This window comes from Humulus lupulus, chromosome 5 (assembly GCF_963169125.1).
Source record: "Humulus lupulus chromosome 5, drHumLupu1.1, whole genome shotgun sequence".
Lineage (NCBI taxonomy): Eukaryota > Viridiplantae > Streptophyta > Magnoliopsida > Rosales > Cannabaceae > Humulus > Humulus lupulus.
Genome location: NC_084797.1, coordinates 244141205 through 244165494, shown reverse-complemented (window position 1 = coordinate 244165494; position 24290 = coordinate 244141205). Strand labels below are relative to the sequence as shown.

General features: G+C 32.9%; 3 protein-coding genes across 7 annotated transcripts; all 3 read left to right on the top strand.

The window, feature by feature from the left end:
• The first annotated feature begins 1724 nt into the window (after nt 1-1724).
• On the top strand, nt 1725-6116 carry LOC133778737 (bifunctional adenosine 5'-phosphosulfate phosphorylase/adenylylsulfatase HINT4). Of its 5 annotated transcripts, XM_062218752.1 has the most exons (6): nt 1781-2163; nt 2268-2314; nt 5022-5098; nt 5214-5277; nt 5690-5767; nt 5867-6116. In XM_062218752.1, the coding sequence occupies exons 1-6, from the start codon at nt 2065-2067 to the stop codon at nt 5952-5954; spliced, it is 453 nt and encodes a 150-aa protein (XP_062074736.1). In that variant the 5' UTR covers nt 1781-2064; the 3' UTR covers nt 5955-6116. The 5 variants fall into 5 exon arrangements, 4 of the variants coding, with proteins under 4 accessions (XP_062074735.1, XP_062074733.1, XP_062074736.1 ...); XR_009869132.1 differs by lacking the exons at nt 5690-5767; nt 5867-6116 and adding an exon at nt 2712-4555 and having other exon boundaries at nt 1727-2163; nt 5214-5273; XM_062218751.1 differs by lacking the exons at nt 5022-5098; nt 5214-5277; nt 5690-5767; nt 5867-6116 and adding exons at nt 2712-3006; nt 3167-3297 and having other exon boundaries at nt 1725-2163.
• Nucleotides 6117-12000: 5884 nt separating this feature from the next.
• Nucleotides 12001-14075, top strand: LOC133778736 (probable aspartyl protease At4g16563). The gene has a single exon (XM_062218748.1). The coding sequence runs from the start codon at nt 12181-12183 to the stop codon at nt 13672-13674; it is 1494 nt and encodes a 497-aa protein (XP_062074732.1). The 5' UTR covers nt 12001-12180; the 3' UTR covers nt 13675-14075.
• A 4720-nt stretch (nt 14076-18795) lies between these two features.
• LOC133778733 (phosphatidylinositol/phosphatidylcholine transfer protein SFH11) lies at nt 18796-22824 on the top strand. The gene is made up of 11 exons (XM_062218744.1): nt 18796-19551; nt 19771-19870; nt 19945-20211; nt 20302-20379; nt 20495-20596; nt 20681-20730; nt 20825-20933; nt 21669-21752; nt 21846-21887; nt 22004-22045; nt 22562-22824. Exons 1-11 carry the CDS (start codon nt 19127-19129, stop codon nt 22607-22609), a joined length of 1347 nt encoding a protein of 448 aa, XP_062074728.1. The 5' UTR covers nt 18796-19126; the 3' UTR covers nt 22610-22824.
• The last annotated feature ends 1466 nt before the right edge of the window (nt 22825-24290 follow it).

Genomic DNA, 24290 nt, shown 5'->3' with positions numbered 1-24290 from the left:
TTTTTTTGACAATTTATCCTCCTCATAATTATTTGGTGCGATAAGGTCCCTCAAAAACCATTTAATAGGGTGGTCCAAAAAATGATCTACCTGACCATATTTTCTAAAAACAATATTGTCATTTTTTTTGTTAAGTGTGAATTTATTTTTTCAAATAATTGCATTGAGTACCTAATGGTAACTTTAGATTTTCTCCGTATGTTTTCATTTGTAATAATACACAGTACACAAAGAAGTTATATTGTTAAAGCAGTTATAGAAATCTGAAATAATTTGTCAAACAAATGAAAATAATATAAATTAATGCAAATAATAAGTACAAACATTAATTAGAATATTGAACTAAGAGACCCAAAATCTTGCTTAGTGTATTTTAACATCAAGAAGAAGATTATACTAAGTGACCATTAATTACACTAGGAGACCCAAAGGGTCGTAACTTGTTGCTTAGTGTATTTTAACATCAAGAAGAAAATTACACCAAGAGATCTTAATTATATTAGGTGACTCTGTGGGTTGCATAGCTCTTTTAATTTAATTTTCAAATCAATGATGAAATCTAACAAGGAAAATAATCCGAAAATTATAATATCTTCATTTTTTTTAATTTGTACATCAATAAAGTCAAAATCAAAATTATTCTACTCCATTAAACTCATAATCCTAATCTTACTTGTTCATTTGACGAGGGCTGACAAAATGTAGTTGAGTCATCCATTGTTGCTTCCATTATGTTTTCTTTAAAACAAATAGAGTAATTTAGGGTTCTAGAGAATGAGTGAAAGTGAAAGTTATAGTGAAAATGAGAAGAAGAAAAAAATATACTAAAAACTATGTCGTTGCTGTCAAGGGTGGCTAGAGTTAGTCGCTAGTGAACTTCTGTTGGTAAAAATGATAGAAAAGATGATGCTCTAGTATTTTCTATGGAGAAGAAAGAGATTCACTTGAAGGGGGTAGAAGAGATAGACTCTCTCTGTGACAGTTAGAATCCCGTGATTCGTAAGGGGAAAGATCGGGTAAAGCTGTGCAATCCCACATTGCTTGGGGAAGGTCAAGTGTGATGATTCTAAGACTGTGTAGGTATGATACTATACAGTTGAAGATGACTTAAATTGATTGATGGGTTCTACCTATATCAACAAGATGCATCTTCTTTTCGGTGGCCATCACTTGAGAACTCTAAAGTGAAGTGTGCTTGACCTGGAGTAATCTAATGATGGGTGACCTCCTGATAAATTTTTCCAGGAAGCGTGCGAGTGAGGACAAAACATATTGGAAAGACTCGTGTTAGTTTAAGGTCAGTCGTCATTCCAGTGAGCAACCATAATAACATGGGGCGTTACACCCTCTTTCTCATAAAGGATTTTAGGCTTTTGTTTGTGTGTTTTATTAACGTGTTAATTTGGGACTAATAATGCCACATCACCAGTCTTTAAAAAAATTAATAACTAAAAAACGAAAAAAAAAATGTCATTTTGCTACAAAAGTCATTTTGGCAAATTCCTCCTTTGATACACTATATTCATTCCAAAGATTCAATACTAAACCTTTCTCTAAGTCTCATACCATGCCATAAATCATAACATTAAAGCAAAATGACAACTTATGACAAAAATGTTTACAATTGGTACACTTAATAGTAAAACCAATGGAAATTGGACTTGGAAGAATGGATTATAATACTAGAATGACTAGAAAAAAATCAAAATGAAAGTGGGATATTGATTTGAGACTAGGTTGATGCCAAAGCAAAGTGGATATTGATGGAGCAAGACTTAGAATAAGGTAACAAATATAAGTTTTGCTCAAATCACAAGCCTATCCAAATTCCCATTATGTGTGGTACTTACTCAATACTCTTCCCAAAGAAGAAAGAACCAACCTTTATTTGAGGGTTTAAGTTACACTTTGGAAAAAGGAACAAGCTTTTCTGTACAAGAATAATATCGAGCACAATCCATAGAAGCGTCTTTCCTGGGAATTGGCGAGAGTTTCGCCGAATTCATTTATATAACTACGAAACATTTGTTGGAGATTTAGATTTCATTGTGTCTGGGACTGGGGATGGGGATGGAGCTAATGGCGGGAGTAAGAGCTTCACAGCCAAACTGTATATTTTGCCAGATCGCCACCAAGTCCACCAGCACCACACTTCTCCATTCTGTATGCTCTCTCTCTCTCTCTCTGAACTAAGTCATGAATGGGTTTTGGTTTTGCTGATTTGAAGTTGTGAAATTTGTGATTTTGTTTTGGGTGATGGCTTGCAGGATGATAAAATCGTTGCCTTTCAGGACATCAGACCTGCGACTTTCAGGTTTCATTCGTTTCTTTCATGCCCATTCTACCACATTGGTTACTTCATTCATTGATTTGTTTTTGTTAGCTTTTATTTACATGAATGTATTTTTCAATGGCAAGTAAAAGATTCAAAGATCTTAGCTTTATGGATTGTCAATATCACCACTCTCACACGCCATGAAACAAGAAAATGTTAAACCTTTGTGAAACAAATGTTAAACCATTTCAAGCACTATTTTTGAATTCTATTTCTGTTGATACAGATTGCTCTTCGAGTGAGTATGTATCGTAGTAGTTTCAGTTGTACTTGGCTTTTATAAGACCTTAATAGCTACTTCTAGTCATAGTGAGTCATTTAAAGGAAGAAGCTTTGGAAATTTAAAGGTTTGCACGTATGGGTACTTGGGAAACAGGTCGAAAGCGAGGAGCAAACGAATGGGTCTATGTGGGTTTGTTATGAAAATCTCAAAGGAAGGGGATGAACTAGCCAAGGTAAAGAAGAAAGTTGTGAAGTCTTCCGAAGAGGTTACAAGGGTTCTTAAATCTACATCGGACCCAAATTCTGCATTTTCTTATTTTATGGTTGTTGCTGATTTACCTTATGTTGTTCACACCCCTGAAACCTGCAATTACATGCTTGAAGTCTTGATGACTCATAAGAGGGTGGAGGATATGGCTGCTATTTTCGATTTCATGCAGAAGAAAAAGGTTCACAGAACCTCGAACACTTATCTTGCTATTTTTAAAAGTCTTTACATAGGGGGTGGAATTCAACAAGCACCAAATGTGCTTGAGAAGATGAGAAAGGCCGGGTTCATTTTGGATGCGTATTCATATAATTATTTGATCTATTTTCTTCTCCAATCAGGGTTTTGTAAGGAGGCTTTGGAGGTTTACAAGAGAATGATCATGGAAGGGATGAAGCCAGGCTTGAAGACTTATTCAGCGCTTATGGTGGCATTCAGAAAGCGAAGGGATACTCAAACTGTAATGGATTTGTTAGAAGAGATGGAACATTTGGGATTGAGGCCTAATGATTATACATTTAACATATGCATTGGTGCTCTCTGTAACGCAGGTGAACTTGATAATGCAAAGGCGTTGTTTGTAAAGATGAAAGCTAGCAGTCACAAACCTAATCGTGTAACTTACATTACTTTGTTGGACAAGTTAAGTGATTGGGGAGAGTTGGAAACTATGAAAGAAATTTGGGATGAAATGGATGCTGATGGTTTTTCTCACGATGTAGTTACGTTCACCATTCTTATTAAAGCTTTATGCAAAGCTGGCAATGTTGACAAAGCATATGATACTTTGGGCGTCATGAAGGAGAAAGGGATCTCACCAAATCTTCATACTTACAACATCTTGATTGGGGGACTATTAACGGCGAGTAGATTGGATGAAGCTCTAAAACTTTTCGGTAGTATGGAGTCCCTGGGTGTTGTGCCTGACACAATCACATATAATATACTCATTTCAAGTTTAGTGAAATTTAAGAGTGTCGATAAGGCTATCGATTTCTACTATGATCATGTAGGTCGTGATTTCTCGCCCTGTCCTCTTACATATGGTCCGCTCATCGATGGACTTTTTAAGTCAGGAAGACATGAAGAAGCAATGCTTTTGTTCGAGGAGATGGCAAAATATGGATGCAAGCCTAATTGCGTGATTTTCAATATTCTTATAAATGGGTTTGGGAAAACAGGAAATGTGGAAATTGCCTGTCAGTTGTTTGAAAGAATGGTTAAAGAAGGAATAAAACCAGACCTCAAGACTTACACCATTCTTGTGGATTCTCTCTGCCTTTTAGGAAAATTTGATGATGCGCTGTTTTACTTTGAGGAACTAAAGCAGACTGGCCTTAGTTTTAATTCACATTGCTATAACCTTTTGATTAAGACACTTAGAAGATCACAGAGGGTACAAGAAGCTCAATGTCTCTACACTGAAATGCAGAGGAGAGGAATTTTTCCTAATATTTACACATACAGCAAACTAATACTCGATCTTGAGATCAAGGGACTGGTGGAGCAAGCAGTGAGTATATATGAAGAACTACAGTTTAAGGGTTTTGAACCTGATGTTTTGACCTACAATGCTCTCATTCGAGCCTATATTTCGTTAGGGAATCCAGACCGTGCTTATGCAGTTTACAAGAAAATGATGGTTGTTGGCTGCGACCTGAATGTGGGAGCGTTTGCACAACTTCCTAATCAAACTTGAGCAATCTCAAGATCTTTCAGTTTACTAGCCTGTATTATTTCTATTTAACCATCTAACAAATTTATAATTGTAGAATTCTAGTCTCTATATGTACTTTGATAATCAGATGGCCCTACACATAACTGATCTTGTTTTCCATGAATACTATGATAGATATCCCTTTTCTGTGTAATTTGTTTTTGTTAGCTTTTGTTTATGTGAATGTATTTGTCAATGACTAGTAAAAGATTCAAAGATCGTAGCTTTATGGATTGTCAATATCACCACTCTCACTCACCATGAATACTATAATAGATATCCCTTTTCTGTGTGAAACAAGAAAATGTTAAACCTTTTCAAGCACTTTTTTTAGAAAGAAAGGAAATTTTGCAACTTAAATGAAGTCACATACAACCTTGTTTTTTTTTTCAATAATAAATTAATTTTGCTACTTAAATGAAGTCCTATACAACCTTGTTTTTTCTTTCTAAGATAAATTAAGTTGCTTTCTTTTCTAGGCATTACTTGGTTATTCCTTCAGCACACATTTCAACTGTGAATGATCTTCAGAAAACTGCAGAAGACTACTCTTTGGGTAAAATTAAGTAATTAGAGTATAGTACTTCATTCAGATTGAACTTCTTTTACATAACCCTCTGAGTCTTGAGTGTTGACAATATCTTTGTCTAATTTTCATCTTTTCCTTTTAGTAAATCACATGTTAGAAGTGGGGCGAACGCTAGTAAGTCGAGATGCACCTCAATGCGAGTATAGGTATGATGGCCTTGCTCCTGAAAGTTGAATCAGAAACTGTATTCTTGAGTTCTATCATTCACTGATGTATTTGTCTTGAAAGCTATTTGTTTGTTTTCTGAGTGATTGTTCTGTGTTGTATGCTTTCACTGAAAATTTGAAGCTTGTGAATGGAAAGGATGGACAAAATAATTCTGTTGGTAATGCTATGTTTTTCATTCAAGCATATGAGAATGACATTTTGCAGAAATGAACTAATTCCTAATCAACTAATTTCCTAGCATTACCTACCTGTAACTATCAATATTAGTTGTGAAATTATTATGATTACACATATAGGAAAAAGTATACAAACTTGAAGTAATTGTTGGTTTCACTTCCCTTTGAAGTAAAATTGAGCAGTTGAATTTAATGAATTTGGATTTGAATACAGATTCGGCTTTCATCGGCCACCATTCAACAGTGTCAACCATTTACACCTCCACTGTCTGGCCCTACCATACACCCCCAGGTAAAGCTCTTTGGAGTTTCATGGTGATATTTGAATTAGCCTTCTGTTACTTTAATCTTGTGCTTTAAAATACTGAATTCTCTTGTGTAATTTTCCCAGATGGAAGTGTTTAAAGTTTTTATCTTTGGGACCACTAGGATTCATTGAAGCTGACAAGTTACTGGAAAAGATCAAGCCTTCAAGCTGAAAAAAGTTATTGGATTTCAAAATTGTGAATCGAAATTCGAACACAATCAAAGATTTATTCATCTGAATAAGCATGAGTTCCATTGTAACCTTCATGGAGTATATTTTTTGAATCAACATATGTTCTGTGCTTTCCAATGTTAAACCTCAGCATTGTTCTGCAGGTGTTGAACCAAAGGGTCTTTTCCATTGTTCAGTTCCTAGAAAATCGATGTCAAACAACTCAGTCCTAGGACACCTTGTTTTGATTCCAGATGAAAGGGTAGGGAAACCTCAATATGGTTTTAACAGAATGAGTATAATAGTTTGGAGAACTGTGTGATGTGTTGATAGAAAGTAGCACAAGTGGTAGTTGTGTTGCCAAGTTTGAAGGTAAGTAGTCACAAACAGAAAGCTGGGTTATGGTGTTGCTGATCTTGTGATCTGCCTGTCCTAGGTATCTCTTAGGATTGGTTTTGTAGTACATAGGATAAGACATTTGATTTGGCTGTCTCTAATGATAGAATGCAGTTGAAATGTGAGGGCCCTAGCCTGATCAGATAATAATGGGGGACTAATAATATGCTTTATAAATTCAACTAATGGTCTAGTAAAAAAAGCATGGTTTTATACATTTTTAGATTTTGTGTTTATTAAACCTGATTTTGATGAACAAAAAATTGAATATAACAACACAGTTTTTAGGCAGAATGACTGTATTTTTGTTTTGAGTTGTTAGTTTGATGAATTATTTGTGATTTTAGTTCAAAAAAATTTGATCAAAATTGAATTTAGGGGTCTATTTGAATTATTTTAGAAAACATATGGTCCAATCCAAAAAGTAATTTTTTAAAATACAAAGTCCAAATAGGTAATGAGTCAAAACACATGATCTAAAAATGCATAAATTCAAAAAGCATTGATTTACTCTCATACATACCTCAAATTCCCATGGATTATAAAGCTTTATGTTAGTTGTTTATAATGGTTGAAGATTAGCAATCAACCTTATTTGTTAAAAAAACTATGATTTTAACATGGGAAGGAATGAATGAGAATCTCAAAATGTTTTCTTATTTACATCTTTTTTAATCTTTAATATACATTTACCCGATTCATATATAATTAAATTAAAATATAAGAAAAATAATAACTTATATTTTTTTATTCACATTTAAAGTATCATATCAAATCTTGTCCATTGAATTTTTTTTAGATAAATATAAAATATCTAAGTCATACTAGTAAAAATATCTACACACTGATAAAAAAGAAGTGGAATTCTAGTCTTGATCAGTAATTGGATTTGGATTGATATGAAAAAACATATCTTATTATTCAATGTTCTTATAAATCTGACACAATTATTATGCATAACTAATATTATTTTACACGATTCCTAACATTCATATTTTTAACTTTTATGAGGGGAAAAATAAAAATCTTCTACTCTTAATCTTGTTGTACTCTATATATTTGTATATAAATACTTTTATGGTACATACTTTTTGTGTTTTTTGGGTTATGAATAATTTTCGGCGATAATTTTTTTTTATGGTTATTTATATTGTAATTACTTAGAGTTTCATACAAATTTGTAAGAAATTCTGAATAATTTGTAGTGTCGAAAATTAAATTTAAATAAGTTATTTTCTACGTGCATAACAAAAATTAGTGACACGTGCAATAACTTATTTGAACAAAATTTTCAGCACTGTAAATTATTCAGAATTTCTTATAAATTTGCATGAAACTCTAACGCTTTGTTTGTTAGAGTAGAAAAATGGAAGGAAAGAAAGTTTTTGAGAGAAAAGTGGGGAGAAGTAAATAAGTGGGGTAGTTTGGTAAGAGAGAAGATGGAGAGGAAAAAAAAATTGGAAAGAAAAAATTTGGTGGGACCCATTTGAAATATTTTCTCTCCAAATCAAAGAGAAAAACGGGTAGAAACAAGTGTTTTGTTATTAATAATTAATTGACCAATATATCCTTGCAAAGTTGAGTAAACATAAAGTATTATATAGTTGACCAATGTAGGGGTAAAAATGTAAAAAACAATTCTCTTATCTCAATTTTAATTACAATAATAAATAAATATATAAAATAATTTTTTTTCTATTTTCTTTCCACTCTTTCTACCAAACATACATGAGAGAAAATACATTTATTTTCTTTCCTTTACCTTTTCTTTCCCTTATATTTTTTCTCTCCATCCTATTTTCTATCTACTCTACCAAATATAAGTTAAGTAACTACAATATACATAATCAAGAAAAAAAATTGCGCCAAAAACTGTTCACGAACCATAATCATGCACCATTGCATACCTATTTAGGTATGTAGCATAGAATTATACTATGTATAAATACTATTTTTTTAAGTGCTTAGAATGAGAATTATGCATGAAAGTGCCACATACTTGATGTTAATAATGACATACTAACTTGTGCAGTAAAGAAGAAACAAAAGACATTGGACCCATATGGCCCCACTTAAAATGACTGAACTTTCTTCTTCATTCACTTAAAAGCTGACCATTGCTAATCTAATCATTGTCTAGTTTGAAACCTTATAACACTCACATTGGATGAGCTAAAATGTGTTATTCTTTATAATATAGAGAAAAGATAGTTAAGTAGCCTTCCATTGGATGATGTAAAGTTATATTTTTTTACCTAAATGAATAGTATTTCTTTATATGTAGTGAAATACTATTCATCAAACTATAAATATTTTATTATTTTTTTATAAACTTTTGTATATATATGAGTGTGATACTATTATGTTTAATTATTTTATTTCTTAAAATATTTTTAAAAATATAATATATAAATAATGTAAAGAAGCATATGTATAGTATAATGTAAAAGTTTTAAGGTAAATTATAAAAATGTGTGTTTTTATGATATATTTTACACTACACTTTCTTTATAATATTTAGCTAAAAACTCATAAAAACATATTCCATCAGCTCCTTTATACATATATTTATAATAGCTATGCACAAACTCCAATTAATCCATATCTACATTTACATATCATTTATATAATATTGTAATATTTTTTTTATAACTTTTCTCTCTCTATTTAGTATATATTTATTATTATTTTTTCTTTTTCAATTATTTTATTTTACTTTAAGTAATAAAATATGTTTAAAGATATAATATTTAAATGATGTAAAGAAATATATAGAGAAGCTGATATATGGTATAATGTAAAACTTAGAGGTAAAATAGAAAAAGTTGTGTTTTGATGAGGTATTTTAAAAAATGGAGTAGAGCACCCAATGTGAGTGCTCTTACAATGACAAAACTAAGAGGATTTGGAATGAGAGACAATTGATTTAAGGGAAAAACACCTCATTCATTCTAAAATTATGCATAATACAAGTATGATAAACTATACAATACTAGACTTTGGTATAATACTTATTATTATTATGTTAAAAAAAATTATAAGTTGGTGATTTTGTTAAGGGGAAGGGAATAAAGGTTGTTTCACAATTATTGTTAATGTATAAAAAAATTCAAAAAGAGAGAAAAGGGGAAAACTTTGATTATAATTTGGATGAAAGGAATATTATTAGGAGAAGAGTATATATCTAATGTGTATATGATATGATAGTTTGGTGAGTCTTAGGCCTAAATAGCTGTCACTTAGGCCTAGTTGAATACAATGAAGGTGACTTTAGAGAAGAAAGATTAGTGGGCCACATAGTATTATTAATGTTATCATTATCTAACTTAGATTATAATTATATTATATGGTGAGGGGTTTATCTTGTTTTAAGAGGTGAGTGAGTGAGCGAGTCGAGTGGGGTCTCAACTCAACTCTCAACTCTCAACTCAATCAACTCAACCAATAGAATCCAAAAATAAAAAAATAAAAACAAAATAAAGTGGGCTGAGAGAGAGACACCTAATATTGAGATGGGCCCACAGAAAGCAGCCACTTGGGCAATCTGCCAGCTAATAATGCCACCTGTCATCTTCTCTGTCTTGGACTGCTGCTGTTCTTCTGGGATCTTTTCCATTCCAGCTGACCATATTTAAAATACAATTTTTTTTGTTATTCTCAGAAAAATACAAAAAAAATTCATTATTTGAGAAGAAGAAAAAATAAAATAGTACCTTCTAGGCTTATATCCCTATTATGATTTTTTATTTTATTATTATTATAATTATTATCAAAATTAATCCTTTGTTGTTAAGGATGGGAATTGATAAGTCATTTTGGAGAATATATTATGATCCTTATACCACATTGTGGATGAAGTAATATTTAAGATAATATATTTTACATTTAAAGAGACAACTTTATTTATTTGACTAATCTATTCTTCTATTTAACTGGACTCTATTGAAAATAATAATAATTATTATAATAATGTTAACAAACTTTATTCAAAGACAATTTTAATGTTAATGTAAGATATTTTCTTAATTTTTGTAAATAAGAATGGAAGTCTCAAGATAAACTATTTTAATAACCCTTACCAAATGAAATACAACAAATTCAATAGCTTTGCGGAGTTCATTTGTTTTATAGCCATTAAATTAGAAAATAAAGTTGAAAAATGAAATGATTCCATATAGGATATGGAGTGACATTGTTGGACATGGACAAACTTGCATAGGGAATTATTATTATTAATAATAAAACTTATTCTTATTTTGGAGGGATTGTGAGGACAAATGTTAGGTATAAAAGGATTGAGTCCAAATGTTGGAATAGACAATTCATGTAAAGGACTACCACTAGCTTATGTAACATTAGCAAATAATATGCAACAATAGTAGCTTTCTTTCATGTCATATTTATTTAATGATATATATATATATATAGGACAATTATCACGTAGGGGCTTTAAAAAGAGTTCTATCATAAGGTTTTCAGTGTTTCTTGACCCGTGAACAGTTTTCTGTGCGAATTTTTTATGACCGTGTATATTGTAGCTATTTAGAGCATCCTGCAAAGTTTCAGAAAATTCCGAATAGTTTACCGTACCGAAAACTTGGTTCAAACATGTTGTTGCACGCGTAACTAATTTTTTTAATGAGCGTAGAAATCAACATGTTTGAACCTAGTTTTCGGTACTGTAAACTATTCAGAATTTTCTGAAACTTTGCAGGATAGTCTAAATAGCTATAATATATACAGTCATAAAAAAAAATTCGCGCTGAAAACTGTTCACAGGTCGAGAAACACTAAGAGCCCTACGATTAGACTCTTTTTGAAGCCCCTGCAAGTGAAATTCCCTATACATATATATCATATATATATATAATCCTTAGGCTCCTATTTTGAGGACTCTACTAGTAATAGAAAAAAAAATCAATTATGCTAAACCAGCTTTTTATGAATTGGAATGGGATAACTTTGTTTGACATTCAAAACATGATAATGTCAAAAAATATTTGGTTGAGTATGATATGAGATAGTCCACTATTCAAGAAATAAAGAAGAAGAAGAAGAAGAAGAAGAATATTAACTAAATCATGAGAACCAAGAAAAGAAGCATAATTAACTTGTTAGAGGTAATTTAACTTTAATCTTAGTATCTAAGTCTTTACCCAAATAAACTTACTAAAGAAAAGCAAGAGAACCTTCATATGGCTAATCACACTCAATTAAGTAAATAGATTTTTCTCCTTTGAATTATCAATCTTTTCAACATTAGTCATTTCAATGAAATTAAAAGAGTGAACAATAATTTCAATGGAAAAAAAAATTATTTGTCCTATTTTTTTTTATTTGTTTCATTTTGACTAATCAAAAGCAAAGGGCACTAAGTAAGCACCAAGGAAGGATAATAGAGCCATCACCTTTGATTACCAAACCACTTCATTATCATTATAATATGATTAGTTTTTATTTAAAATTTCACTAACACTATAAGAAGAAATGATATGTAGAATAGTAATTTGTTATAGTTTAGTTGCTTATTTTGTTAGCTTTACATAACCAATAAGAAAAGTATTGATTTGATATTAAAATAGAATATAGAGTTGTTGATCTCTTTTTTCTAGTCCACAGCATTCAAAACAGATCATTAAAGAAGATAATGCTCTCCTCAAATACACCTTCCAAAGGGGCAAACTCCATACATTGTGAACCAAAAACCAAAACACACACAAAAAAAACTAAGTCTTTTCTTTCTTACTTTCTTTCTCTCTTTCAACTCATTCCTTTATAAACCTCTCTTTCTTCACTAGTTTCCATTACAAGAACTCTCTTTCTCTCCATTAATGGCTTCTTCCAATGCTCTGTTTTTGCTATGCAACATACTCTGTTTTAGTTTAAGCTTCTTCTTCTTCTTCTCAGTTTCCTTTTCTGAAATACTTCTATTCCCACTAACACATTCTCTATCCAAAACCCAATTCAACACAACTCACCACCTCCTCAAATCAACCTCCGCTCGCTCCTTAGCCCGCTTCCACCGCCACAGCAACAACGGCAACAACCACCACCAAGTCTCTCTCCCTCTCTCTCCGGGAAGTGACTACACGCTCTCTCTCACCGTCGGAACCAACCCTCCTCAGCCGGTTTCTCTATATATGGACACCGGAAGCGACCTCGTCTGGTTCCCTTGTTCTCCATTCGAATGCATACTCTGCGAAGGCAAATACGAACCCTCCTCCACTCCTCCGCCACCCAAAATCCCAAAAAACTCCACCGTCAAATGCAAGTCCCCGGCTTGCACCGCCGCACACTCTTCTCACTCCTCCTCCGACCTCTGCGCCATGGCTCGATGCCCTCTTGAATCCATCGAGATATCTGATTGTGCCTCTTTCTCTTGTCCACCTTTCTACTATGCATACGCCGATGGAAGCTTCATTGCTCAGCTTCATAAGCACAGTTTATCGGTACCCACTTCGTCTTCTCCGTCGTTGGTTCTTAAAGACTTCACCTTTGGTTGTGCTCACACGGCTCTCGGCGAGCCCATTGGAGTCGCCGGCTTCGGCCGTGGTTTGCTTTCTTTACCGGCTCAGCTAGCCACCGTCTCTCCTCACCTCGGGAACCACTTCTCTTACTGTTTAGTCGCTCACTCTTTCGACACAGAGAAAGTCCGGCGACCGAGTCCGCTCATTCTCGGCCGTTACGACGAGAAAGAGAAGAGAGTCGGTGATAACAGAGCTGAGTTTACGTACACGCCAATGCTCGACAATCCAAAACACCCGTATTTATACTCGATAGGACTCGCCGGAGTCACAGTCGGAAAGAAGAACGTTCCGGCGCCGGCGTTTCTGAAGAGTGTGGACAGAAAGGGCAATGGTGGGATGGCGGTGGATTCGGGGACGACGTTCACGATGTTGCCCACGAGTCTGTACGACTCGGTGGTGGCTGAGTTCGACCGGCGAGTCGGGCGAGCTCACGAGCGAGCTGGCGAGGTGGAGGACGCGACGGGGCTGACGCCGTGTTATTACTACGATAAGGCGATTGAGGTCCCGGTGGTGGCACTGCATTTTGTGGGGAACAAATCGAGTGTGGTGCTGCCCAAGAGAAACTATTTGTACGAGTTTTTGGACGGTGGTGATGGAGGGTTGAGAAAGAAGAGGAGAGTGGGGTGTCTGATGTTGATGAACGGTGGTGATGAGAAGGAGCTTAGTGGTGGGCCCGGGGCGACACTTGGCAACTATCAGCAGCAAGGGTTCGAGGTGGTGTATGATTTGGAGAATCGAAGGGTCGGGTTTGCTCGGAGGCAATGCTCCTTGCTCTGGGACAGTTTAACCAAGCTCTAATTCACTTTGGACAATTCTTCTCACTTCTCTTGGGTTGACTTTTTATTATAATAAAAGTTGAGGGTTGACTTGGCCACGTGTTAGTGCACGTGGGGTTTTAGGGGAAAAAAAAAAAAAAGGTGGGGGAGGGTTGTATTTGGGGTACTTTTACTCAAATATGTAAATAGGCACATAGATTTGTTTCACTTCACCTTTTGCTTTCTTTAAAGGAAAAATAATATGTGGATAATAAGGTGTTGATAATAAGAGTAAGCAAAAGGTGAATTGAAAACTTAGCAAAAGGAATGTGTGTTATGTATTTAAGAGTTTAATGTGAAATTGTATTTTGTATAGAATTTGGTCATGGTGGCCCCAACCCAAGCCCAATACTTGGTATGTATTTTAATATCTTTTTGTCTTGACTTTTAGGACCCCAATAGTTTAAGATGAGAGTGGTGAATTTCCATTCTTAGATATTTATTATTTACCATGTGTTAATTTAAATTGGCATCATCATGGTTCAAATTTTGAATTTATGATAGACCAAAAGAAAAGTACATATATGATAGTGTTTCATTGGACCGACCACCTGGCAAGGAATGGAAACAAGGATAAGGATAAAATGAAAAGAGAAATAAGTCCGAATAGGTCTTGCACCTGCTTTTGATAATTTATTATAAAATAATTTTGGTCTAAAATTCGATTAATTATTTAAATTTTTAATTAAGTCCCTAAATTATGAGAAATTATTTCATAAAATATTATTCAAATTAAGCAAAATTTATCATTTTGGCCCAAACGAAAAAAACCAGCTATGTGATGTGATGTGCATATAAAATCAGTGAAAAAGAAAGGTTAAAACTTTGAATAGTAAAAGTGACATGGTAAAATCAGTCTCAGTCTCAGTCTCAATCTTTGTTTTTCTTGTGTTTTTATGACTACGTAACTTGATTAATAGAGACCCCTAACTCATTTACTACATCTTTGTTCATTGTATTAGGTTTTTTTTTTTGTATGGACCAAAATCAATACTATGATAAGTCAGTGTTAATTTATTAATAGTGCTATTAATAAGTGAAGTGAAAGAAGAAGAGGACCACCTTTGGTGCTTTTACTACAACTTTTATTATAAGCTTCAAGAACAACAGACAAAAGAATCAGTGGAATTAAGGTTTGAGGAAGACGAGAGAGAGAGTTATTGGTTGTACAATAGGCACTATTTTCAAACACAGAGAGGCGTAAATTGGAAGAGAAGAGAAGAGAAGAGATGACAAAAGTTTTTGAGTGATGATATTTTTGTGTCAGTTTTTTTTTTTTTTTTTCAAACTTTTATTAATAGAAAGGAGAAAGATATGAGTCAATAAATAAATAAACATGGTGAGAGTGGAAGTGAGAGAGATGGAGAAAGAGAGTGCCTTAAGGAAAGGGCCAAAAGAAGAGTGCTTCTTCCAAAGCTGACATAGTTGGATTGGCTTCATCAACTACAACAGCTGTAAATATATATATATATATATATAATGTAATGGAGAGAGACCCCACCTTACCTTTATTCCTCCAATTCATACTTTTATTGCTCAACAATAATGAACCTCTAGTAGTGACCAAGTTTTTAGAGAAATGCTAAGTGTGGCAGTCTCCCAACATCACAAGGAGGTGAAAATCAGAGATGTTCGAGAGAAAGCTGTGGATTCCAGTATCCGTTTTGATTCATGCAGCTACTATGGTAACAGCTGGCGTTCTCTTCTTTTAATGCCTACAGTGAGGCCAAGTCAAGTGTTGACTCGAATCGTGCCTCAACTTTGATGCCCTTTCCTTAGCCAGAAAAGAGGTCATGCAGGTTTGGAACCAGATCGGGTAACTTTAAATTAAAGGTGGTCTCGATCTTAGATTCTTAAGAATCGATGGTGCAATTCAATATCGGATCTCATACATTTGAATTAAATAAGTATCTTGAGTTATCGCTAATCAACTATAGAGTTTTACCAAATAGCAACAATCAAGTTTTTTATATGCCACGAATGACCAACCTAACTCGTGTACAAGTTTCTCCAAGCATAACAACATAGGTCTAATAATGTGACAGTCAGAATCCTGTGATCCGTGGGGAAAAAGACTGGGTAAAAAGCTGTGCAATCCCACACCGTCTGGAGAATATCAAGTGTGATGATTCTAAGACTGTGTAGGTATGAGACTACACAGTTGAAGATGACTTAAATGGATTGATGGGTACTACCTATATCAACAAGAAACATCTTCTTTTCAGTAGCCCATCACTTGAGAACTCCAAACTTAAGCGTGTTTGATCTTGAGTAATCTCAAGATGGGTGACTTCTTGGGAAGTTTTCCTAGGATACGTGCGAGTGAGGACAAAACACGCTGGAAAGACTCGTGTTGGTTTGTAGGGTGAGTCGTCATTTCAAGAAGCAGTCATAATGACGTAGGACGATATAAATAACCTATCTAAACTCTTTATATATATATATATATGTTTAGAATTGAATCATCAAAGAGAGTCATCGTATGGTGAGGAAGATGATAAGAGTAAGAGATGAGATAGTGAGATATGGTTTTGTGAGTTGGATTGAGCATTAATTCCAAAGATGAAGCAGCCTACTACGACTACGTAAGTACGTACGTACGTACGTGTGTGTGTGTCTCCATCTCTGGATACAGCTAAGCCTAATCAAGCTTTTCTCCACTCGTGCACTTCTTCTTCTTCTACCTTTCATCATTATTTTGTCTTCTTCCTCTCTCAACTATTATTAAAGCTAATGCCTACGCACACTTGAGATGATATGATGACCTCATTCTCGTGTATACTCCACATCACATGAGATCTATGCAATTTTGCTCTTAAATTACTCACTACTTGTAGTAGTAGTAGTAGTAGTATGCAACGAGATTGGTCCATTCCATATAAAGTGAAACTTCATCTAAAGTCTAATGATTTATATGAGATAAAATATTTTTTTGGTTTCTATGTTTTATCCGAATACCTGATCGATTAACCTTAGTGTTTTATTAAAGGGATATTTACGACATAAGTACTCAATATTTAGGTTTTGTATGAGACATAGACCCAATATTTATTTTTATTAGCAATAGTACTCAAAATCAGTAAAAATGTGATTCTGTCAGCCTCCTCCGTTAGGTCTTCGTTTTGTGATGACTGGACCAACACGTGTCACTCTGTGATTGGTCCACCTCAATAATATTTTAAAAATAATTATAATTTGGACCAATAAAAACGTGACACGTGTCTGCCAAATCAGCTCATTAACAGACCTAACGGGTGAGACTGACGGAATTACACTTTTACTGACTTTGGGTACTATTGCCACTAAAAATAAACATTGGGTCTATGTTGCATACAAAACTCAAATATTGGGTACTTATGCCGCAATTATCCCTTTATTAAATGATAATTCAGATTACAAAATGAGTTAAAATGGTACCCTAGACTCAATTTTTATTAAAATATTTTTAATTATAAAATCGATTCTTAGGTCGTTGGAGATAAGATGATGCATTCACAGTAACAGAGAAAATGGTCGAAAAGTTGAGAATGAAAAAATATATTTGAGAATATTTTGACTAAGATCGTATACATAATACTATTTTGATCTATCTTGTAAAATACAAGATCCAACATATTCGCTGATATATATTTTCCCTCTATATAAAGATACTAATTTTAATTAATAGAATGTATTAGTGAAATTTGGACCATGCATAAATAATTAAGTTAAACTACTTTGACTTCAACAATATTAAAGCATGAGCAAGTAAATATCTAGAAAAGTAAGCATTGAGTTTGGAAGAGTTATAAGTTTCCATGGTCATTGGTCCATTGCAGATATTATGGGGACTAAGATTAAGATGTATATCTAGGTTGGACCAACCAATATAAAAGAAGATTTTGCTATCTTTGAGTTGACAGTTTCTATATATATTCAAATTAATTAATTAGATCAAGAATGTGAGCTGTTCTTGATCAATGAATCCATGCAACAACTTTATCATCAATTGTGTATTAATCACATGATCATCTTAATTACTGAACCACATCCATATCATACAAAGTTGTACAAATCATCAAATTGAATAATTAAAAGAAAATGACTTAGCATATACTATATATACTATTCTACTACATATGACATAGAAAGAACTCACAAATTATTACAAAAGTTTTCCTTTGATGTTTGAACAATACAAAACATTTAAACTTCTCCACTTGACCAAACTCATCAGTACTTAATTATCTAAATTTTGTCATTTTATCAAGGGTTTATACTTTTTTGGACCCTATATTTTTTTCCATTATCTGTTTGGATTCTGTATTTTGACAAATTACTTTTTGGACCCTATGTTTTGTAAAATGGTTAAAATAGAACCATAAACTCAATTTTGATGAAGAAAAAATTGAATATAACAACACAATTTTTAAGCAGAATGATTTTATTTTTGTTCTGAATTGTTAGTTTGGTAAATTATTTGTGATTTTAGTTGAGAAAACATTGACCAAAATCAGGTTTAGGGTTCTATTTTAACTATTTTACAAAACATAGGGTCCAAAAAGTAATTTATCAAAATACAGGATCCAAACAGATAATGGAAAAAAACACAGAGTCCAAAAAAGTATAAACCCTTTTATTAATAGTTTATATTTTTTATACGCTGTATTTTATCTCATTACCTATTTTGACCGGATGATTTGTAAATTACTTTTTGTATTATGTGTTTTGTAAAGTGTTTCAAATAGACTCCTGACCTCAATTTTGATCAAAATATTTGAACTAAAATCACAAATATGTCTAACTAATTTGCAAAATGGTATTAAAATAAATTATTTTCCAATTACTCATTAATAATATAATAAAAAATAAAGGATGGTTTGGCAATTGATGAATAAAGTTTGGAACTTTGTACAAGTACAAAAGGATTCTTGATCACAAAAAGGTTATAAGGAACCAGAAAATTGGACTGGGCCCCCAAAAACTAAAGTAAACTAAGCCCAAAAACGTAGGTCCAAAGAAGGCCCAAGATATTGAGTATTGACCCAACTCTGAGCTCTCTATTTCTAATGAAAATCACATTTGAATTTGAATGGAAACTAACTTCTGTTGTCTGTCTTAGTAGAGATTCCTTAAATTTAGACAATGCAAGCAAAGAATTGATTCCATTACCTTATTCCCATTCGACAATATCACTTCATTCTTTCCCATCTTCATTATCATTCTCATTCATCTTTTCCTGTTCTTTTCATTATATTCCCACCCTTTTCACTATTTGAATCTCAAACCATAAATCATTTGGAGTTGTTTTGTTTCATATTAGGGAAAGACAAAGGTAACACTACAACTATTATCTTTACTTAAGGACAAGTAATCATAATAGTTCTCAAACTGTGGAGAAAAGTGAAACTGAATCTCTATACCAAACAAAAAAAGTATACATTGTCATTTTCCATATGTATAGCTCAAAGGATAATGACAGTAGAATAGTCATCACAAGAGGCAGTGACGGTGGTGGCAGCAGTGGCGGTGGCGGTGGAGGAGAATCCTCATCGAGCAGTTGGCAGACATCTCAGCTGAAAACCACAAAGAGGACTAAAACTATTCATCCACCTATTGAAAATCATTGGCAGCTGCCTCCTGTAAAGCAAGAGAAAAAAATTTCTTCTTCTTCTTCTTCTGGAGGCTTCAAATCCATGTTGTCATACCCTCTCAAGCTTGGTGGAACATTGAAAAAGATTGGAAGGACTAAGAGCCTGCAACAAGTTCTTGAGGGGAACCATGATCCTAAAGATGAACAGCTTGTTCAATCTTTTCGAGAAATGCTTTTTCTTGAGGTTCAGCTTCCACCAAAACACAATGATTATCATACCCTTTTGAGGTAAGTAAGTAATTAATGATATAATGTAGAGAAATCGGTGAAAATATGCCTTCTAAATTATGAGAGACCATTTTGCAAAGAAATATTAAAATTAGGCTAGAATGCAAAATGACTTTAAAAAATATGCCATTTTGCCAAAAAGCCCTATAATGTACTGAGGATTGAAATATGTTATGGTGAGTTCTAAAGGGTTGTTGCTGTTACTATTATCTGTTTTAGATTTCTTCGAATGAGGGACTTTAATTTTGCTGAAGCTAAAGAAATGTTCTTGAACTATCTTAAATGGAGAGAAGAGTATAGAGCTGATGCTATTCAAAAGGTTAGATTCAATTCAATTCAATTCATTTCAACAACTATGCACACCCTTTTCTCCAGTGACTGATGTTATTGCAGGAGTTCAAATTTGAGGAGCTTGACAGGGTCAAGAAGTGCTATCCACATGGTTTTCATGGTGTTGATCGAAATGGGAGACCAGTATACATAGAAAGGATTGGGATGATTGATCTAAATGAACTATTACAAGTAACAACGGTTGAAAGATTTGTCAGATACCATGTGTCAGAACAAGAGAAGACATTGAAGTTCAGATACCCTTCATGTTCTATTGCAGCAAAAACTCATGTTGCTTCAACCACAAGTATTCTAGATGTGCAAGGAGTGGTAATTAAGCCAATTCTCTTCTCTCATCTATAAATATATATATATATTCAACTTTATTAGTATATTAATAAGTTTTATAACTTTGAATAGGGATTGGCTAATTTCTCAAAGCCTGCAAGATATATCTTCATGGAAATTCAGAAGATTGATAGTTGTTACTACCCGGAGGTATAAGTTATCTATTAAATCAATTACTATCCCTTGAATGAAATATGTACATTACATACTATTATATATAATATGGTGTAATGATATGAATATATATATATATATATGTTATCAGACTATGCATCGTCTGTTTATTGTGAATGCTGGTTCTGGGTTTAGAATGCTGTGGAAAGTAGTCAAGGCTTTTCTAGATGCACGTACTCTAGCCAAGATTAAGGTGCTCATCATTCTTATTCAACTATATATACATAATACAATCACATATATATACACATTGTAATATATTACTTTTCTATATCAGGTGCTGGGATACAACTACCTTAATGATTTGCTTGAAGTTATTGACCTGAGGCAAGTGCTTATTAAGAGTTTTGTTATTAAAAAGAAAAGAAGAATAAGATGATTTGTTTCATTAACATATGTTGCATACATAATATAATGACAGTTACTTGCCCACATTTCTGGGTGGAAACTGCACGTGTTCTGACTACGGTGGCTGCTTGTTAAGTGACAAGGGACCCTGGAATGATCCAGACATTGCAGAAATTGTTCAGGTCCAAATTCATCTCAGTACTAGTATATTCAGTGTTAGATAAAATATCCCACATGGAAAGTGTGTGGGTATTTTCAACAATTTATTATAAGAGTAAGAGTTACTCCATTCGTCAACCATTAGTTTTGAGATGTAACCTCATACTTTTTAAGAAAACTTCCAAAAAGAAAGCCAAAAGAACTACTTGTGATTCGGGGATAGTGAACCAAAAAAGCCAACGAGACATCGAGCAATCCAAGATTATTCAACAATTTATAAGAGTATGAGTTACTCTACTTATCACCAATTGGTTTTGAGATGGAACCTCATGCTTCTTACCATGCACTATATTTTACTTCTAGACCACTTTCCACATTCTAATATGGTATCAAGAGCCAAAGAAAACTCTAACAAGTATGTGTTCGATTCAAATCCAAAAATCGGTCCAAAAAGAAAGCCAAAAGAACTACTTGTGATTCGGGGGGATAGTGAGCCAAAAAAGCCAACGAGACACTTGCGATCGAACAATCCAATATTATTCAACAATTTATTATAAGAGTATGAGTTACTCCACGCATCATTAATTGGTTTTGAGATGGAAGTTCATGCTTTTTACCATGCACTTCATTCTACTTCTAGACCGCTTTCCATATTCTAACACTCGACATCTAAAATTCGAGGACAAGTCTATCTCGAATCAGAGAAAATAACAAAGTCCACTAATATAGTATGGTTGCTTCATTTTTTTTTGTGGCAGGCAATTACAACAACAGATGAGAACAACAATGGTGAGGAAGAAGAGATTGGAGCAGCTTCAAAGTCTGCCTTGGCACGCAATATGGTAAATCACTAACCTCAAACTCAACACTTTGTCCTGTTTTTTTTTTGTTGAAAACATAGATTGGAATCTTTAATTGTTCTGTTTATATTACAGAAAATCAGGGGTTTGGAAACAGCACTTGCAGAGACCAAAACAGTGAGTTTGAGATTGAGTTTTAGTTTTAGTTTTAGTTTTAGTTTTAGTTTGAGCTTAGAGTAGAGACACATCATTAAAGAGATGTATGTTATTGTTAATGTTTTGTAATATTGCAGAAAATTGAGGCATTGGAAGATCTACTTGATGAAACCAAGAGAGTAAGTTGGTAGTTAATTTAACTAGGTCACAAGGGTGCTCTGCAATTTTTTTTTTGTCATTCTGTACTCTTTTTTATAAAAAAAAAAAAATTCTTCGTAAAATGTCCTTTTAGTACACTTAACACCCTACCAATAATATTTGACACTTTATCTAAAAGTCCATTTTATAAAGAATTAAAAAAAAAAAAAAAAAAGAGAAATTGGTGAAAATAGCATTTTTTTTAAGTCATTTTGTACTCTGAACTACTTTTGATATTTTTTTACAAAAAAGTTTTACCGGCTGTTTAAATTTTTAACTACCTGTCTAAATTTTCGACTAGCTGTCTAAATTATGAGAGTTTATTTTGTAAAAAATTATTAAAACTAAGCTAAAGTACAAAATAACTTTAAAAAATATGTCATTTTGCCAAAAGATGCTTAAAAAAATGTCATTTTTCAAAGTTTTACTCATGACTCAATTATACATATTATCAATTTTGGTCTTGGTTTTCATCAATTGTGTTTCCCTTTTGGCAGGCCTTGGAAGGGCTGGCTCTGCATATTGAAGACCTAAGAGGTTTTTAGGACAATTTCAACTCATTACATCTCATTATTCTTGTCTTCTTTTCTCTCTTATTCTTCCTACAATCAAACCCAATATTTGTATGTATTATATAACCCACATTATCAAATTATTATTGGAGTTCACATGTGCAACAGTGAGTCATAAAAGTGTAAAAAAAATTAAGTGTTGCATGCAAAGATTCCTTTTTTGCCTTATTGGGTAATAGAAAAGTGCATTTTACAACCACTATTTATCAGCTTTTTTCTTCTTCTTTATCTCACTTTATCTAAGGTAAATAAAACTTTTATCAAAACCAATTACACATGTTAAAGTGTTCATTATATTGATCAAACCTAAGATTTGTTGACCAAAGCTACCTCCTTTGATCAAGTCCAAGCTTAAAGTACTTTCTCAGCAAAATACAATGGACCATTATTAAGTGCTTTTTTATTTTGCTTTGATTGAACAAAATAAAAAAAGAAAGATTGAACTTTGATTGTAAGAACCAATCAAGTTTCAAGTTTCCATTTTTAAGAGAGAAAAGTTGAAACCCATCTTCAATTTTATTAATAAATTTATAATGTCCATTTAGCAAACACTTTACTATTATTTTTACAACTAATATTTATTAAGCAAAAAAGCTCTTGTAAATTAATCTAAGCTTTAAAGAAAGAAAGAAAGAAAGAAAGGAGCTTTATAATCATGTTTAGTTTTGACCATCCATGCACATTGCACATATTAGATATTATTTTTTTGGGTAATCTTTCTGAGATGATGATCACTTGAGTGATTAGTAGTAGTATATGAATCTTAATCTACATTAACAATCCATTAAGATATGTAGCATGGTAAATGGTTTTAAAATTATAGTGTATTTTGTCACATATATATATATAACAATTCTCCAATTGGGGTGTCACTTTAAGCCCTACCGGTAAGACTTTCAGTGTTTCTCGATTCGTAAACAATTTTCGGCGCGATTTTTTTTTATGATCGTGTATATTGTAGCTATTTAGAGCATATGCAAATTTTTAGAAAATTCCGAATAGTTTACAGTACCGAAAACTAAATTAAAACATATTGCTTTCCACGCGCATAAAAAAAATTAGTCACGCGTGCAACAACATGATTGAACCTAATTTTCGGTATTGTAAACTATTCAAAATTTTCTGAAAATAGACTCTATAGGAGAATTCCCCTGTATATATATAATATTTATATAAACACAAACAATGATTGGAATTGGCAGGTTTAGGTGAGGCACTTTGCTTAGGCTAAAAGGAAGACTCAAAGATTGAAGCTTGAAGGTTTTTGCATATACAATTAGGTGGTCCTAGCATTTATCTATATCTATATTTATATCTTTGATTGTGATTGAAGAGAGCAAAACCATGTATAAATATGTATATTTATATCATTGATTGTGATTGAAGAGAGCCAAGCCATCTTAGTATTCATACACACAATTTTGATAATTAATAAGTAGTAGTAGTAGTAATAGTAGATTTAATTAAATGCAACCACTTTTTTCTATTAAAAATTAATGTCATATGAAGCACATGAAATGGGCTTTGGTCATTATTTATTATTATCATTTCTTTCACACTTAACCACCAACCAAAAATCATATAATAAAATACTATAAAATAAAGAAATTTGGTTAATGCTTATGGACAAGACACTCTGTATTTTGTTTTTATT

Bases quoted from the DNA above. Each gene is read 5' to 3' on its own strand.
- LOC133778736 (XM_062218748.1), top strand. From the start codon at position 12,181: ATGGCTTCTTCCAATGCTCTGTTTTTGCTATGCAACATACTCTGTTTT.
- LOC133778733 (XM_062218744.1), top strand. From the start codon at position 19,127: ATGTATAGCTCAAAGGATAATGACAGTAGAATAGTCATCACAAGAGGC. The intron at 20,212-20,301 runs GTAATTAAGCCA...AACTTTGAATAG, and splicing joins TTCTAGATGTGCAAGGAGTG to GGATTGGCTAATTTCTCAAA. The intron at 22,046-22,561 runs GTAAGTTGGTAG...CCCTTTTGGCAG, and splicing joins TACTTGATGAAACCAAGAGA to GCCTTGGAAGGGCTGGCTCT.
- LOC133778737 (XM_062218749.1), top strand. From the start codon at position 2,065: ATGGGGATGGAGCTAATGGCGGGAGTAAGAGCTTCACAGCCAAACTGT. The intron at 2,164-2,267 runs GTATGCTCTCTC...GATGGCTTGCAG, and splicing joins GCACCACACTTCTCCATTCT to GATGATAAAATCGTTGCCTT. The intron at 2,315-2,711 runs GTTTCATTCGTT...CTTGGGAAACAG, and splicing joins ATCAGACCTGCGACTTTCAG to GTCGAAAGCGAGGAGCAAAC.